An 18,589-nucleotide genomic window follows, 5' to 3' on the forward strand; every position below is an offset into this window, starting at 1 on the left:
CCTGTTTGAGGGTACAAAGAAATTTTTCTTTGTTATTTAATTGACTTTTGACACTATTAAGTTCTTTTAATTGTGGTTTATGTATAAAATTAAATTGTACTGGAATATTTTGAATTATTGAAGATATTCCTGTTTCATTTATAGTTAAAGGATATAGCAGTGTAAGAAATGGAACTCCAAGTATTACTGCTTGGCTGAGTCCTTTTACCATTATGAATGGTGTATCTAAACATTGGTGATTGTTACAAACAGAAGCATTTGATAATTTATATTTAATAAATAATCTACTTCCATCTGCTGTATTTAGTATTTGAGTATATATATATATATATATATGGAAGATGCTACGGTACACCGATTCGTATACCGCTACATAAACGCCGAACTGCTCGGATCGAATATGGGCTGATCATCACAAGTGTCCAGTAGTGTTTCATTTTTTATTTTTTAATACAAATCAAAATGATTTGAAATTTAAAACATGTGTTCATAAAATATAGATGAATCTTCGAAAAATATAAAAATAATATTTGACATGAAATAAATGGACCAAAATACTCCCAAAATATTTCAGGGGTATTTTGGTAAATTTATTTTTACGAATTATTGTTTTTATATTTTTATTAGATGCGTCTCACTAAGATGTACACATGCTTCGCATTTTAAATGATTCTGATTTGTAGAAAAAAAATTAAAATTAAAATACTTACAAATAATCATGATCGTCTGATCGGCCTAGATTGAATGTTTACTGTAGCAGTACAAACATGGGTGTACAAGAACTTTTTCATATATATATATATATATAGTTAACAACCCCTCAAAATATGAATGTTCAAGTTAGAAGGGATTGTGATGGGTATATTTATAAAAACAATCATTATTTTTCCATTAAAAAATTATTTAAATAGGTATCTATACTATTAAGTAAGAGGAAATTTGAAATTTTCTAAAAAGCATGATGGCATTTTGGAAGTTAGTATCCTGAACTTTATTTATAGAGTGCCCTTGTCCTTTAGTTAAAATTTCAATTTTACCTCTTTTGAAGATGACAAAATACTTTTTGTCTTGTAGTAATATTTACAAATTTACACCACAAAAGTAATTTCTTTTAAAAAATAAATAACAAAATTAATAAATCCTCACAATTCTCATTATCTTGAACCTTTGTAATTTGAAGGGTTGTGAAGTTTAGCATATCCATTATATATATATATATATATATATATATATATATATATATATATATATATATATATATATATATATATATATATATATATATATATATTTATTTATTTATTTATTTATTTATTTATATATATATAAATAACAGATTCACGTGTGAACATAAAACTCAAGAAATACGGTTTTGTTTTCTTGCAAATTGGATTATTTTATATTAAAATATTTTACCATAGGGGTTTTCATATGCTTTTCTTTCCCTACCAAACATGTGCCTTGAAACCCTACCAAACATGTGCCATGAAAATTTTCCCTAGGGAATATTTCCACACCAACTAGACACGTGTTTATATTTCACCTGATAGTCACTAAAGACTGGCTTTTTCTTGCATGAGATCATGTTGTACGATAAGGTTTCACATGCAAAATCCGCTTAAACTATTAGTGACCTGGGAAATTAACGTTTGGATCGGGTTTTTATATCAATATAGCGGAGTGACCTAAAAATAGGTCGTGATTATCCTGAAGGACAAATCTCTGAATTTTTTTTTTTTTTTACCAAGTTTTCTCTCGATTTGATTTTTAAAACATCGGACCGCTTGATTTTCATAAAAAATTCAACAGATTGCGGTCGGATGGTTCTAACATTTGACCTCTTGGTTAACCTACAAAATATAATAGAATGTGGTCCGATGTTAGATCCATCAGACCACTTAATTTTCATAAAAAATATCAAACAGAATAAAGTCTGATGGTTCTAACATCCGGCCATGTAGTTAACTTAGAAAATTCAATAAAATGGAGTCCGATGTTAGAACCATCAGAGTGCTTAATTTTCATGATAAATGTCAAAGCAGAATGCAGTCCGATAGTTCTAATATCGGGCCGCTTAGTTAATTACAAAATTCAATAGAATGAGGTATGATGTGAGAGCAACCGCTTGATTTTCATAAAAAATGCCATAACAGAATGTTGTTCGATGATTCTAACACCAGATCACTTAGTTAACTTACAATCGGTCCCATAGAAAAAAATGAAAAGTATCGGGGTTACCAAGCGGTTCAGACCAGGAGAAACTTGATAATAAATAAAATTAATGATCTATCTTTCCAAGTAATAACGTCCTATTTAAAGACCATTCAATTATATCAGAATGTAAATTTCCCTACTAAAATTGACTGGACCCTATTGGAACTTTAACCAGGCTTGCGGAAATATATCTTCACCTGGCCTTTTTGGAAATAAGGCCGCAACGAATCAAATTTGCATTATGGAAAATCTTAAACCCCTAACAAGGATGAAGGCTACCATGGATAACGTAATGCTCTTGACTCAGCTTAAGGACATGTGAGAGACACAGAGAGGGAGTCATAATCAATTCCGAGCAATGAAAATTATTAAAGGAACTGCGGATAGAGCCAATGCAATCTGCTTCCCCGGATCACGGAATCTTTCAGAACTTCAAAAAAGTTTGGAGCTGTTGAAAAATCTTGATGAATACTAAATCCGATTTACGAATCCTAATTTCTTTTGAGTTTGGAGTACCCTTATCAAGTATTTCCTTTTTGAGACAGAAGGTCGATAGAGAGAAGGGGAACTTTCAATCTGGAGATTGATTTGAAAATATGTTCATTAGTTGCCTCCAAAAGAAAAAAAGAAAAAAAAAAACATATTTTCATTGTAGTTTTGTATTTTAGTAATCCAAAGATTCCTAAATTCATTTCTATTTGAATCCATAATTTTTACTGTTCTATACATTAAATAAAGAAGTAATCTCAAATTCAAACAAAAATCTCAGATTTCGTATTAATAATCCAAACAAATATTTACTGACAAGAGGAAGAAGGTACATTGTAACAATCAATAACCAAAAAAACAAAAAATGAGGACCGTAAATTGTCAAAGAATAAAATCAATACTTTGCACAAAATTGTAAGAACAGAACAAAACAAATAAATTAAACAAATAAAGAATCTTAGAAAGAAGATGAAAAAAAAGAAAAGTTTAATCATCATCACCCTTGTCTTCTTGGGCACAGTTTGCTTCTTTAACCAAATATCTGGCAGGAGAAATATGACGCAAATCGTTGCCAATACAGATATCCTGCAAAACCAACAAAAGAATGCTTTACAGGAAATGAAAAAAAAAAACAAAGTTTAATCATCATCATCCTTGTCTTCTTGGACACTGTTTGCTTCTTTAACCAAATATCTGGCAGGAGAGACGCAAATCGTTGCCAATACAGATATCCTGCAAACCAACAAAAGAATGCTTTACAAGAGATGCAAAAAGACAAACCTGTTTCAAAGAGAAATGCAAAAAAATTGACCTTTATGTATTTCTTGGCAGCTGCAAGTCTCTTCTTGGGCCTGAGAGGTAGCTTTGCTCCCATAGCCAAAAGGTCATCCTCAATCTCTTTTTTGGAAAGATGAATCTCAATTTTGGGTAAAAATCCATTGGTTTTCATCTTTCTATCTCTATTGGAACTTCTGAGCCTTTGAGACCATTGCAAGCTTTAGCGCTCTACAGCTCCTCCTGCCGTTTTAACAGGGGATCCGGGGATTTTATGATGTGGTTCAACCAACTTTTCAGCCCGCTTTGTATTAGGTCGAGTCTTCACCGTTTGAGGGTGTTTTTCTGTTACCCATTTCCATGGCAGATTAGAGTTTCCAAGGTTTTGCCCCATTTTATTGGAAAAGCAGAGAGGAAGAAGAAGGAAAATAAGGGTGGAGCTGAGAGGAAAAGTAAAGGACGAGAGTTGAGAGGGAAAGAGAGAGCAGAGAACCACGAAAGAGGGAGGAAGATTTGAGAGAGAGAGAGAGAGAGAGAGGGAGAGCAAAAGAAGAGTTAAGAAAGAGAGAGAGAGGGAGAGCAAAAGAAGAGTTAAGAAAGAGAAAGAGAGAGAAAGTTTGAAATAAGAGGCACGAGCGAGGCATTTTTTATGGGATTCGTACACACACGAAGAGTTTGTTAGGATAAAGAGGTTGGCAGCCTCAGACATTCCTCGGCCTTTAACTCTTTCGTACATAATCTTGAGGACGTATACTCCTCTCTTTCAGGACAATAGTTGAGTTCTACTTTGGTTAAAGATCTACTAGGGAAAATTACAAATAACCCTCAAGATTAAACATGCTATACTAGTTACCCCCTAACCAAAGTTTTTTTCATTTTTTTCTCCAAAATACACTTTTATTTAGCAAATACCCTTTTTCGTACATAAATACTTAATTTACTCCTTTGGGTAAGACCTCATCTAGCCCTAAATTTTGGAAGTATAACCTTTTAAACTATAGATTATCTTTAACAAAAAAAAAAAAGTTTCATAATTACACCCTCTATGTACTTGAAAAAAAAACAAATATCTCAAGATTGAATAAAGACAATCCAATTTTAGATGGTATGATTTTGAGAATATTCAATTTTTAAATGGTGCGATTCAAGAAAACTCAGATTTCAAATTTGTTGATAATAATTTCAGATTAAAAGAATCTTCTCGAGTTGATATTTATTCGATGGAGCAAAGTAACCACGGTCCTAAGGGAGACTAGAGATGGAAATGAAATAGAGAAACAGAGAGAAATGAGAGGCAAGTAGGAATAAAGTTTATACAGTTAAAGCTGAAACTGCGGAGAGAAACTGAATAAAGTTGAGAAGTGAATAAAGTTGAGAAGAGAGAAGGGAGAGGAAGTTGATTTTGAAACAGGAGAGAGAGAATTAAATAAAGTTGAAATAATGAGAGAGGTTTCTAATGCGTTGTAAAAAAAGGAAAAGAGAAAAACAAGGAGAGATGGGATTGATACGATAGAAGAATCAAAGAAAGGATTGTCTTAAACTTGAAAAAGGAAGAAAGTAATAAGAGGTGAGGGAGCACCTGCGTCTATATCTTGCCAACAGATAGGGAGGGGTGAGGTGGGGGAGCACCTGCGTCTATATCTTGACAAAAGAGAGGGAGGGGTTTTCTCTTTCTTCTCTTGTTATATGTAGATTTGGTTTAGTTGATGAGATAAAAGAGTGAGAAAGTTCTTTTCTTTATGATTTGATTTAGGACAAGATAAACATAAATTAGCGTTTGAAGAGAGAGGGAGATAACTCCTCGTTCTTGAGAGAGAGAAAGAGGTGTCTCCACTTTTGATTGAGAGAGAGAGATTTTCTTCTCTCTTTATTGGCCAGATCGAGAGCTGCCGGGGATTTGTAATGTTAAAGAGATAATAAGATTGACAAAATTACAGCGCTTTTTAGAGATACAATTTTTTAATTATATCAAATCAAATATGAAATATTCACAATTCTATAACTTACTTTATTTTTTTGTGATCCCTTTTTTTGACCCGATTTTTCCTCCTTATTTATAAAATAAAACTGATGTATTATGATGTTTAGGTCTTCTAATATTTTATTATTCCCCAACTTACTAACTATGGATCCAACCATATGACACCTCTCTCTCTCAGTTATATGAAAATTATATGTGAAAGTTGAATACTTTAGTATCTATATCTTTTGATTTAAGTTTATACAAGTAAAAAACCACATGATTTTAATTTCATCTCTCGTTGGCATTTTGATAAATTTCTACTTTACTAAGTTCAAATATACGGCATGTATATTTCACACAACCACATAGTTGTAGAAAAAAATCGGGGGAAAAAAAATAACTTGGAAAAAAGAAATACCAAAATAGCCGGAAATCTAGCTGGAATTCTGATCACTTTTATTTATCAAATTTACCTTTTTTTATCAATGATAAGTATAGATTCCCTAAATTTAAATGAAAATATCTTATATATCGTTGCAACATTATGCTATTGAAGTCAGGTGTACCTCAAGAAGTAACTGTTAGGACGTTGGTGAGCCCTCCATTGATCATTGATCATCTTGACTTTGAGATGTGCGGCTATGAAATAAAAAAAAATACTCAAATTTTAAAAATAATGTATCCCCTATTTTAAAGATTTTTATGTGTTTATAGATTTACTCGATTGATAGTATTTTTTATATTTTTAATCGCAAAACATACCAGGAACAACTGCAAAAGTAGCGTCCTTACAGCAGAGATCAACTCCTAGCAAATCTGCAACAGAAAAATAGCTCAAATTCATCTCCCTCCTCCACACGATATATTTTGCAAGCGTAATTCAATGCTTGTGACCATGAATAATCCATGGATGGGAATGTTATCATTGTCCAACCATTGATTCGATGGTGATGGAGACCCTTAGTTACCGGGAGCGCTGAACAAGGGTGGTGCTCCCGCTCCGGAACAAAGCTACGGCCTTTTATGATCGGGAGCTAGACTGGAACTCGTTTTAAAATTTTTAGGCTCCTATTTATAGGATTCTCCATCCATGGACAAAGGATTCATTAAAATTGTAGATCTCGTTCCTTAATAAAATAGAACATCGCACCTAGAATTCATTTTAGGAGCGCAATTCTTATGTTCCCGGAACTCGATCCCTACGTTCTCGGAGCTTCCTAAAAGAACTTTTTAAAATAAAATTAACTTTTAAAATAAAATAATTATATTTTAAGCAAAACTTTCATAAAAGTGTAGTGCTGCGATGGGAGCGCAGACTAATCATGCACGAAATGAGATCCTTCCTTGAATGGAGCTCGATCTTTTCTAAATAGGAACACGTGCATTCTTAGATGGCGGTGCGATCTTGTTTTCGATGGGAGCGCGATCCTAATGAATATGGGAACACGATCCCATTTGACATGGGACGCGTACTCCTTAAATAAGGATCTAGAACCCGATATAATGGGAACACACTCGTTCATACGGGATCTTGATCTGCTACTTTTACCCTCGCCGGAACTTGTTTCCCGAGCTTTGGAGCTTTGAGTGAACAAGTTCCGGAGTTTTGGGTAGCCATTGCTGGAGCTCTTGACAGCCGTCGAAACGATGCTCCTGCTCCTGATAACTATGGGACAGACATGTCAGTGAGAAAATCAATTAGTGGTTTAAACTCAATCAACCATGGATTCCATAGCGATGACCCTCATGACTGTAGATTCTGTCTAAGCCTGATAACTATTACACCCGCGTGTGCACACAAACTCTCTCTTTCTCTCTCTCTCTCTCTCTCTCTCTCTCTCTCTCTCACACACACACACACACACATATATATATAGGAAAACACTACGCAATTCCTATAGGCGAAAATGGATAGTGATTTCGCCTACCCCCATCTCCGTCCAAAGTTCATCGTGCGGTCACGATAGCTTGGTAGTGTGTCATTTTTCATTTTTTTTTCTACAAATTAAAATGACCTGAAATTTGGAACATGTATTCATAAAAAATAGAAAAATCTTCGAAAAATATAAAACAAATATTTTATATTTCACGGACAATGTTTTTTATATTTTTATTATATGCGCCTCAGTAGGATGTACATATCGTCCAATTCTCAGGTCATTTTGATTTATAGAAAAAAAATAAAAAATAAAACACTACCAATCAATCGTGACCGCGCGATAAAACTTGGACAATGATGAGGGTAGGCGAAATCACTATTCATTTTCACCTATAGACGTTAGGAAGACTTTTCCATATATCTATCTCTCTCTCTCTCTATATATATATATATAATTTTATTAATAATTATTATTTTTTGATAGATAAAAAATAACATAGAAATTCACCTTCATCCCCAACTTGGATACCATTAACCCCGAAAGCTGAAAGCATTTGGGGTAGGTTAGGTTAACCCTCGCTTGAGCAATGGTCGCAGTTACGGGCAAGATGCTCACGAGAATGGCAAGGACCTTTGAATTCTCCATTTGCTTTCCTTCTTCTCTTCAAGCTGCTGTATTTTGCTTTAGTAGGATTGCTTTGCCATATTTATAGGAGAAACCTGAATTTTTAATGCTATGCATATTTGAGAGACACTAAGAGGAATAATATATCATGCTTATCCAAACTTGGTTGGCAGCAATAATTTACTGTCCATTGGATCTGTGGATCTGTTTCCAAGTATCTTTCTTGGGAGTATATTGGTTATCATTTCAAGAATGAGATCATTTCCATCATGGTTTAAGTTTAACAAAAATAAAAAATAAAAAAAAATTTAAATTGTTTCCAATTTGATGTTTAGGGTTTCAAGAAAACTTCATGAATTTCAATGGAAAAATATTCTTTTACTCTTGAATAAGTGCAGCAAAACTCTTAGAGTTTTGCTCCCAGGCTTGCAATATTTGTTGAAGCGTGTCTACCTTCAACTGTAACGAATCGAGGTCAACTTGCCCAAACATATGCGCATACACACACATATTTAAAATATTGGATTGTTAGACCATTTATCTTTTGTACATGGAGGTCACAATCATTCTTGTCCCTTAAATTTCAAAATGGGTAGTTGTTAGAGTATCATTGAATAAATACAAAGTTCCAAAGAAAAAATATCTTAACTCACCTCCAAGCCATCCAATTTGCCATCTAATGAATAGGAATAGTTGTAACCTCCATGTACAAAAGATAAATGGTCTTTTTGTAGTCAGCCATCCAATTTGACATCTAATGAATAGGAACGATTGTAACCTTCATGTACAAAAAGTAAATGGTCTTTTTATATATATGCATATACACAAATATATGATATATACATTATATTTTTTGAAATATTATTTTAATAAATTTCCCTATATATCTATGGTGTATGTACATTTGAAATGAATTTTTTAATATCTTTTAAATGCTTATTGGAAAAATTAAACAATGATTTCGCCTATCCTCATCACCGTGCACGGTTAGGATTGTCTGGTAGTATTTCATTTTTCATTTTTTTTCTACAAATTGGAATGACTTGAAATTTGGAACATGCATACATATGAGTGAGGCTCATCAAATCAAAATATAAAAAAAATATCGTGAAAATAAAATTGACAAAAATACCCTCAAAACCTTTCAAGGGTATTTTGGTCAACTTATTTCATATGTTTTTGATATTTTTCATAGATTCGTCTATTTTTTATGAACACACGCTTCAAAATTCATATCCGATTTGTATAAAAACAAGTAAAAATTAAAACACTACCAGACAATTGTGACCGTGCGATGAATTAAATTGACCAAAATACCCTTCAGAGGCATTTTGGTCAATTTAGTTTTTTGAATTATTTTTGATATTTTTATTATGTGCGCCTTACTAAGATGTACACACGCTCCAAATTTCAGATCATTCTTATTTATAGAAAACAAATTAAAAATGAAACACTTTCGGGCAACTGTGACCGTAGGATGAAGTTTGGATGCTGATGAGGGTAGGAGAAATCAATGTTCATTATACATATAGGAAAACTATTTCCAACGCCTATAGGTGAAATTGAAGAGTGATTTCGCCTACCGTCATCACCATCCAAACTTCATCAGACGGTCACAGTTTCTCAATAGTATTTCATTTTTAATGTTTTTTCTAAAAATCAAAATTACTTGAAATTTGAAGCATATGTACATCTTAGTGAGAGACCCCTAATAAAAATATGAAAAAAATAATTTGTAGATATAAATTCACTAAAATACCCCCATAAAATTATATTTTGTGAATTAATTTTTTCATATTTTAATTAGATGAGCCTCACTAAGATTTACGCACACTCCAAATTTCAGATCATTGCCATATGTATAAAAAAAATGAAATTTGTAACTCTACTAGGCAATCGTGACCGTGATGAGGTAGGCGATTGTGACCGTGATGAACATTGGACCGTGACGAGGTAGGCGAATTCATTGTTCATTTTTGGCTATAGGCATTTTGTAGTATCTTTCATATATATATATATATATATATAGGAAAATTCTTTCTAATGCCTATAGGCGAAAATGAATAGTGATTTCGCCTAACCTCATCACCGTCCAAATTTAATTGCGCAGTCACGATTGTCTGGTAGTGTTTTATTTTTCAAGTTTTTTCTACAAATTAAAATGACCTGAAATTTGGAGAGTATGTACATCTTAGTGATACACATCTAATAAAAATATAAAAATAATTATTTATGAAAACTAAATTGACTAAACTACCCCTGAAACGTTTAAGGGTTATTTTCACATAAAATACTTTTTGTCATAATTTTAGAAGATTCCCATATTTTTGATGAATACACACTCCAAATTTCAAGTCAATCCAATTTGTAGAAAAACATAAAAAATGAAACACTACAAGACAATCGTGACCGCGCGATGAACTTTGTACGGTAATGGGGGTAGGCGAAATCGTTGTTAATTTTTGCCTATAGGCGTTGCATAGTATTTTTCATATATATATATATGGAAAAAAAGGGGATTAGCCCACTAGCTTATATGAACAAATGAGCCCAACGACCCTGATTGAATCTGAGCCGATTTGATAATCACAGATGTCCGATAGTTTTTGAATTTTTTTTTTTTTCTACAAATTTAAATAACTTAAAAATATTCGGCGTATGTTTATAAAAAATAGATAAATCTTCGAAAAATATCAAAAAAATGTTTTACATAAAATAAATTGATCAAAATACCACCGAAAAATTTTGGAGGGTATTTTGGTTTTTTTATTTTTTATGAAATATGTTTTTATATTTTTATTAGGTGCGCCTTGATGAGAAGAACAAACACCTAAAATTTCAAATATTTTGAAATTATATATATATATATATATATATATATATATATATATATATAGGAAAAAGATGGGATTAGCCCACTAGCTCATATGAACCCAACGGCCCAAATTGAATCTGGGTTGATCTGATGATTACGGATGTTCGGTAGTGCTTGAATTTTATATGTTTTTTGTTGAGGTCTGTCCCATAGAGGTATTCAAATTGGACCAGTTATCGATTTCTAGGTTTCGTCGTAAACCTAATTGGTTACTTCTAATTACGTAAATCAATAGTTCAAACCGCACTCAAAGGTAGGGCATTTTCCATTGATATAAGAACATTTGTACCAGAAACAATGGTATCTCCAATTATAGCCCCTTTGGGATGTAAAATATATCTCTTCTCACCATCCCCATAGTGTACAAGAAAAATGTATGCATTTCGATTAGGGTCGTATTCTATGGTTACGATTCTACCAGAAATGTCTTTTTGATTCTGTTGAAAATCGATTTTACGGTATAGACGCTTCTGACCCCCCCTCTATGCCCTGCGGTAATGATTCCTCTGGCATTACAACCTTTATGACAATGATGTTGTCCATAGATCAAATTTTTTCGTGGACTGGATTTCACTTGACTGTTTATGACTCCATTGCGTGTGCTCGGGGTAGAAGTTTTGTATAAATGTATCGTCGTGTTATTAAGTATTTTGATTTAAGTCCTTTTCTCTATAAGAGGTGGAATAGAATAACCCGGGTGAAGCGTAATGATCATACGTCTGTAATGCATTCTATGTCCCATAAGAGGTCCCATTCTTCTACCGTTTCCCGGGACCGGGAGTCAATGACTCTTCATAGCTATTACCTTGACACCAAAGAAGAGTTCGATCCAATGCTTTATTTCTACCCTAGTTGATCCTGATTCAACGTTAGAAGGATATTGATTGTTCTCCAAAAGCCTTAAAATATATTATCATCTTTATTTATAAAGTTTAAAGCTTCAAAAATGTGTAGATCCACAGATCTATGAAACTTAGAAATATTGAAAATTGACAGTCCAAAAATGTGTTACAAAATACACTATTTCCAAAACTTGAAGTCCATTTTTTTTCTCATTTCCATGCATATTGATGTGGACATGATCAATTTGAGGATATTTGGGCATCAAAACAACCTCTTCTAGTGAAATTTTTGAGTTGGCTCAAATTTGATTGTTTAGAGCCTCAGCTCTATATAAAATTTTTCCTTTGATTGACACTTTTTTTAATCTAACAAACAACTATAGAAAAGCAAAATTAAAAAACGCAACCTAAAAAGTGCTTTTTGAGCTCAATTAATATACACCATCCATTTTAGTGAAATGCTTAGATTTAGGATATGCAATGTTATTTTCCTTTGCTAAATTTTTAGATTGCTGTATTATCACTAGATAAACAATATTAAAGAAGAAAAAATTGATTTTGAATTTGTAAGTCTAGATCAAGAAACTCACCAAATGGATGGTGGAGATTCATTCTAAGAAGGAACTCATTTTGACTATAACTAGGGTGTAAATTGATCTTTTCAATTTAGTATTGATTATTAGGATGATGACAGTGTGTGTAAAAAATTTGGGGTAAAAAAAATGCCACTAACATGGTTTTTTAGAAGTACAGTTTAATTATATTACAGTGACACAGGCACATGAAATTATTATTACAAGAAAAATATAAACTTATCAAGAAATATGTTATTCCAAAGTCTTGTCGTATGCATGTGATTCCGAACCAAAGGGATGCAAGAGGTTTGGTAAGTTTACATGTCCTCTGTACTTTATAAATTTAAACCATATGTTACTAGGATTTCTAAGCATTATATTTTGCTAAAGCAAAAAAATTCATGTGAAGATAGTAAAAAGCAATCGTCAAATTTGCAATCCCCAACATTATTTATGGGAACTGCTTCATTTAAAGCTTATGTACCCTAAATCCACCTTGAATATATGTTTTATTCCTGCGACATGTATCCACATTTTAATTGTGACTTAGTAATAAATAATTATATTAATAATTAATGGATTGTATTTTTTGCACGTAGTAAATCAATTTAAATAAGTACGGTAGAAAGCATATTTTTAGTTCACATGACCTACATCTTCTTAAGAGATAGGGTTCTCCTTAATTCTTGTGACATGCGTCCACCCCTTAGATGTGACTAGATGCTAGAAGATGTTATACTCCCTGGGGAATCTACTGTCCATTTACTCCCTTGGGTTAAACCCCACCTAGCCCTAATTTTTGTGGATGTAACCTTTTTGACCCTACCAAAAAAATATTTCCTAATTACACTTGCCATGTACGTAAAAATAATATTTTGAATAGAGACTATCCAATTTTAGATGGTGTGATTTAAGTGTTAGAAAACTCAAGATTGAATACAGACTGTCCAAGTTTAGATGGTGTTGTTTAAGTATTAGAAAACACAAATTTAAAATTTGTTCTTCTGAGAATAATTGTCTAGCGACATTGGTTTTCCAAAAAAATATATCTTCAAATCTCTTGGACCCAATTTACCCATTGATCACTTGTTTTTGCCCAAATAAAAACTAAAAAAACACCTCTATTTATCTACTAAAATCTATGCGATGTCTTTATTTTAGTAGAAATGTAGAGGTGTATTTTTAATTTTTGTTTGGGTAAAAAAGTGCAGCACGAAAGGGTAAATTGGGTTAGACATATAAAGGTGTTTTTTTAGTTTTTGTTTGGAGAATAAAAGAGTAGTAAAAAAGGGTAAATTAGGTTAGAATATATAATTTTTAAAAATTTATACCACCTTGAAGTTTTTAAAACCTTTGGTCTATGACAAAATAATATTACCGAAAAGAGTATAGAGAGATATTTTCCTTAAAAAAAATCTTGGTAAATTTACAAATAACCGTCAAGACTAGACTTTCCATGCATGTTACCCCCAACCAAATGTTTTTTCCACACTTTTTACCCCAAAATATACTTTCTTAGCAAATACTCCCCAATCCAAAAAATAAAAAAAGTCTAAACTATCACCCTCTATTTTTACCCACGCCTCTCCCTCCATTTTCCCACGAAAAGTCGGTCTGACGTTGCTTAGGCCGGTCCGACAGTGTAATGTCCGTCCGGTAAATAACAGTGGCGGTCCGACAGTACTAGCGGCGCTCCGGCATTGATAAAGAACGGTCCGGTAATAAGCCCATGTGGTTCGGTACAGCTAAATAGCGGTCCGGCAACAGGCCTATGCGGTCTAGCAGCAGGCACTTTCCGGTAATAAGCCCATGCGGTTTGGCACTGCTAAATAGCGGTCCCGGAATAGGCTTATGCGGTCTAGCAATAGGCCCAAAGTGTGGTCCGTCTATATCAAAGAGGGCACTTTTTTTTAGTTTAACGGGTTCGACAATGTCAAAGAGCGGCTCGGCAACCTATGTAAGTCCATGTTGAGCAAAAATTGAATTTTTATGTATGAGTAAGAATATTTTCGTAGAAAAGTGTACTTTTTTTACATGATACTCTTTCTTTCTTTTTTGTTATTGTTATTTATTGATTTATTTATTGTTATTTATTTATTTATTTAATTCCATATTTTATGGTATTTATGCGAAGAAAAAAATAGGGTTTTCCAAAAACAACAACGCATGGTTGGTGTATATCATGCATGGTTGATTGAATATTGACTTTTAGAGGGGAGTATCTTAAAGTTCAAATATTTATAGTACGAAACTATTTTAAAAGTTATAAAGAGAGAAACAATCTAATTTTTAAAGTTTTAGAGAGAGAAAGAAGTGTTATCCAAAAAATTTAGAGAGAGAAACTATATTAAATTTTTTAGAGAGAAAAACTATCGCAACTTTTTTTAAGAGAGAAACTATCTCAAACTTCAAATTTTTAGGGAGCTAAACTATCTCAAAATTTTTAGTTAAAGACTAACTTAAATTTTAAGTTTTTAGATAAAAACTTTTAAGTTTTTAGATAAAAACTATCTCCTAAATTTTTTGAGAGAGAAACACTATCCCAAAAATTTGGCAAGAGAAATTACCTCAAAGTTTTTAGAGAAATAATCAAATTTCAAATATTTAGAGAGAATTTTTTTCTCAAAATTTTATAGAGAAAGAAACCATCTCAAAACTAATGTTTTAGAGAGAGAAATTGCCTTAAAATTTCTAGAGAGAAAAAATATCGAATTTTAAATTTAAGAGAGAAACTATTTCAAAAACTTTTGAGAGAAACTATTTCAAAATTTATAGTTTGTTATATTCTCTCTTGACCTGTTTGTCTCTGTACTTACCAAACAGGAAAAAACATGCTTAGAGTAATTTTTCCTATATATTGTTTGCATATGTAAATATTTTCTTGTCAAAGTTTCATTCATACCTAACGATCCTTTATTGTTTTTTTGCTTTCATATGTATCTTTAGTTTCTTGATCATCTTGCTTTCATAGATGTCTTGCACCATGTTCATTCTTGTTTTGGTTTATTCCCTTTTGTTTCCTTTCGTCTCTTACTTTTTGTGTTAGAGCTTTACTCATTAATGATATTTTCAGGTGTTCCCACTGAGGTGAGAGGGAAAGGAATCACCCACGCAAGAGAGATTTTTAGGTGCTCCCATTGAGTGCAGAGAGAAAGAAACCATGGCAATTTATAATTTGAAGAAGATACTGACAGTGCCCTCTAGTGAACAACTTCTCGAGACCATCTTCTCCCCTACAAAGCCCCAAAAACAACACGTCGCTCATCACAGAGAACTACCCCATCCCTCGGGTACGTGAGTTTATGCGCGCAAGGTCACATATGTTAGCGAGAGCCTCCTCTGCATCTTCTCAACAATCTTCAATGATTTTCCCCGAGGACACACACTCTGCTCTTTCTATGTCGAGCTCTTCCCCAACAAGATAAAGAACACCGACAATGGTGACAATGACTATACTGAGAAGGATGAAGACCCCATAAAAAACATGAGAAGCAAGAAATTTTATGAAAAACATCTAACTGTACTTGAAGCTGCCATAATAATAGTCATGAAAATCTGAGGAATACAGTAGCCAATTAAAAGAAGCGCGCAAGCTCAGCCAGTTCAAGCCTTTAAAGGTCACTACAATGGCTCGATTGTGCACTCTGGCTACAAATATGGAGCCCACCTTGCAGTACGTGGAGAAACCTAGGCAGTGCATGGCCTGCCTCCCTTGCATCAATCCTAGTTTCAACTCTCTCCTCGTCTTTGGCTGCTCAAAAGCCAGGAAAACCTCATTCTTAAAGAGGATTATTACATGTACTCTACCTTTTGAAGTCAATTCTTCTGTGGTTTCGGTAGGCTACACAGATTACAAGTACCAAGTGATTGAGGTCTCAGAGCACGTGCTCGATGGGGAGGAGGGGGAGAGGATATTGGGGGCGATAACTCGTCTTAGAGCGGTAGTGATCTTCATCTTGGATGCGTCGGGGGCCTGCTGCCAAGGCATTGCTCAACAGGTCTCACTCTTCCGCAGGTTGAGGTCTTGTTTAGTCGGGAAGCCTATCTCACTGGTGTGCAAGAAAATCGATTTGAGGCCTATGGCGAATATAACTGGAGAAGACTGGGATATGCTTAAGCAAATTGAGGGGGAGGCCTCATGTACCCTTTCCAGTGTGAGGAACCCGTTGTTCTGATGTTGTCCATGAGCGCTTTGTTGAAGGAGAGTGCGCTGGCAGTGAAGAATGTGGAATCTGAGAGAGTTTTATATCAGAATGTGGGGATGAAATTGAAGTGTTATGTGAGGAATGTGGAAGAAAAAAGATGGGAAAATGTGAAAATCATGGATGAGGTTTTAACAGGGAAACTGTATCGAGATATTTTTCAAAGGATGGAGGAGTTGGAAGTGGAAGAGGGACTTAGAATCCTCAGTCAGGGGATGAGGGGATTCAAGAATAAGAAGAGAAAGAAGAGAATAGAAGAAGTGTGTATAGCAGGAGAATTGAGCGAGGAGAACAAAATGGGAACAATGACAATGAAAGAGGATGAGTTTGCAGAGCCCAATAAGAAGAAGTTGAGGATGCTCCACCACTTTGAAGAAGGAGTGTTCAAAAGCTTTAATGAAATTGGTGGAGAGGAGAAAAGAGAGGTGCAAGGGGATTTTAGATCAACAGAAAAGCAAAGGTTTGATTATTGTGCCTTTGGGAGCCAACCACCCCTTGTTTATTCAAGTTGTTAAGGACTGATCTTTTAGTGTACATCCTTTCACAGTTACATTGTACTGTTTTTTGTTACAATTGGTTTAATGTTTGACAAGAAACAATAAATTATGTATTTAAGTATTTGTTCTTCTTTTAGTTTTTGTAAAAAAGTTCTCTCTCACCGTGTCTCTGTTCACATGGCATATAACAGTCAAGAAAGTGCATATCACTGACACAGAGTAAACTGGAGTTGTAATCAGTGTTCAAACAGGTATAGAGAGATGGGACCAGTCTTTTTTTCTTACAAATTTTGATTGCAAAGGATTTGTATATGGGAGGTAATTGATTGTTGAGGCCTAGAGGGTCTTATTCCTTAACAGATTGGTAATTGTTGTTTTTAATGCTTCACTCAATGCTAGTTTTCTTAATCTGATTTTTGTGATGTGCCCGTCATCCCTAGTGGTTTATTGTAAGAAGATTAAAATCGAGTCCTGCATTTGGGTGAGGGTAGCTCCACCAATTTAGGATTGAATTCCTTGAGGATGGGACCTTGTAAAAAGAAAATGCAGAAAGAACTATTTGCCCCCCCCAAAAAAAATGGATGGTCTAAATGATGTGTCACAAGATACACCAGACTTGACATTCTCCTCTATCCTAGAGGGGGAGATAGAGGGTAGAAGGTAGGGGTGGCAATGGACTTGGACCCGACTTGGGACCTGACGATCGGACCTGGTTGGGTCTGGGTATGGATCCAAAAGGTTGACCTAAACATTGTTCGGGTCACGTTCCGAGTCCATGTGGACTCGATACTAGGACCGGACACAATAGTGTTATTAATTATTTAAGTAATATTTAATGCATAATATTATAATTGTTAAATAAATATAATAATATGTTTTTTGTTAGATATTTAAATAATTCATGTATATTTTAACAAAATATTTAAATACATATTTTTAAATTTTCAACTCAGTTCCAATTGGGTTCGGGTCCAGTTTGGATCCACTAACTTCAGATACGGTCAAATCCGGATCCCACATTATCGTAATAAATGAGAAGTCCATTGAAGCCAAAGATCAGGTGCTAAATTGGAAGGGCTATTAATTTAAATTTGAGTGCGGTTTATATAAGGTTTCAATGAAACACTTCATTTAAGGCGCAACTCCAAGCCTTGTCGAAAAACATAATTTTCATGTTAGGAATTTAAATGACTAGAAAATCTATTTTACATCTAATTATGAAATTTAAAATAAAAAATGGTACGAATTGAACAAATCAACAAATAGTCATAGGGATAATTTGGTTATTTGAATTATTTGAATTATTTTTATATTTGTTTCAGCCTTGTCACACACAAAATTTGAGATTAATAAAATTTAATATATATATATATATATATATATGTGGAAGATACTACAAAACCCCTATAGGCAAAATGAACATTGATTCCGCCTACCCTCATTACCATCCAAACTTCATCGCATGGTCACAATTGTCCACTAGTGCTTCAATTTTCATTTTTTTTTTACTAATAGGAAAGATCTGAAATTTGGAGCGTGTGTAAATCTTAGTGAGACACACCTAATAAAAATATGAAAAATTAATAATTCGTAAAATATATTGACCAAAATACCCCCATAAATTTTTGGGGTATTTTGGTCAACTTATATTTAT

The 18,589-nt window shown here is 33.5% G+C and overlaps 1 protein-coding gene across 1 annotated transcript; it reads left to right on the forward strand.

Annotated features, from left to right (window-relative positions):
* The first annotated feature begins 15,862 nt into the window (after positions 1–15,862).
* Positions 15,863–16,411, forward strand: LOC148782317 (nucleolar GTP-binding protein 1-like). The gene has a single exon (XM_088864612.1). The coding sequence runs from the start codon at positions 15,863–15,865 to the stop codon at positions 16,409–16,411; it is 549 nt and encodes a 182-aa protein (XP_088720738.1).
* The last annotated feature ends 2,178 nt before the right edge of the window (positions 16,412–18,589 follow it).

The sequence above is a fragment of the Amborella trichopoda genome, chromosome 4 (assembly GCF_054954075.1).
Source record: "Amborella trichopoda isolate Santa Cruz 75 chromosome 4, AtrichopodaSantaCruz75HAP2 v2.0, whole genome shotgun sequence".
Taxonomy (NCBI): domain Eukaryota; kingdom Viridiplantae; phylum Streptophyta; class Magnoliopsida; order Amborellales; family Amborellaceae; genus Amborella; species Amborella trichopoda.

Excerpts from the sequence above, each read along its gene's own strand:
- LOC148782317 (XM_088864612.1), top strand. The coding sequence starts at position 15,863 with ATGGCTCGATTGTGCACTCTGGCTACAAATATGGAGCCCACCTTGCAG.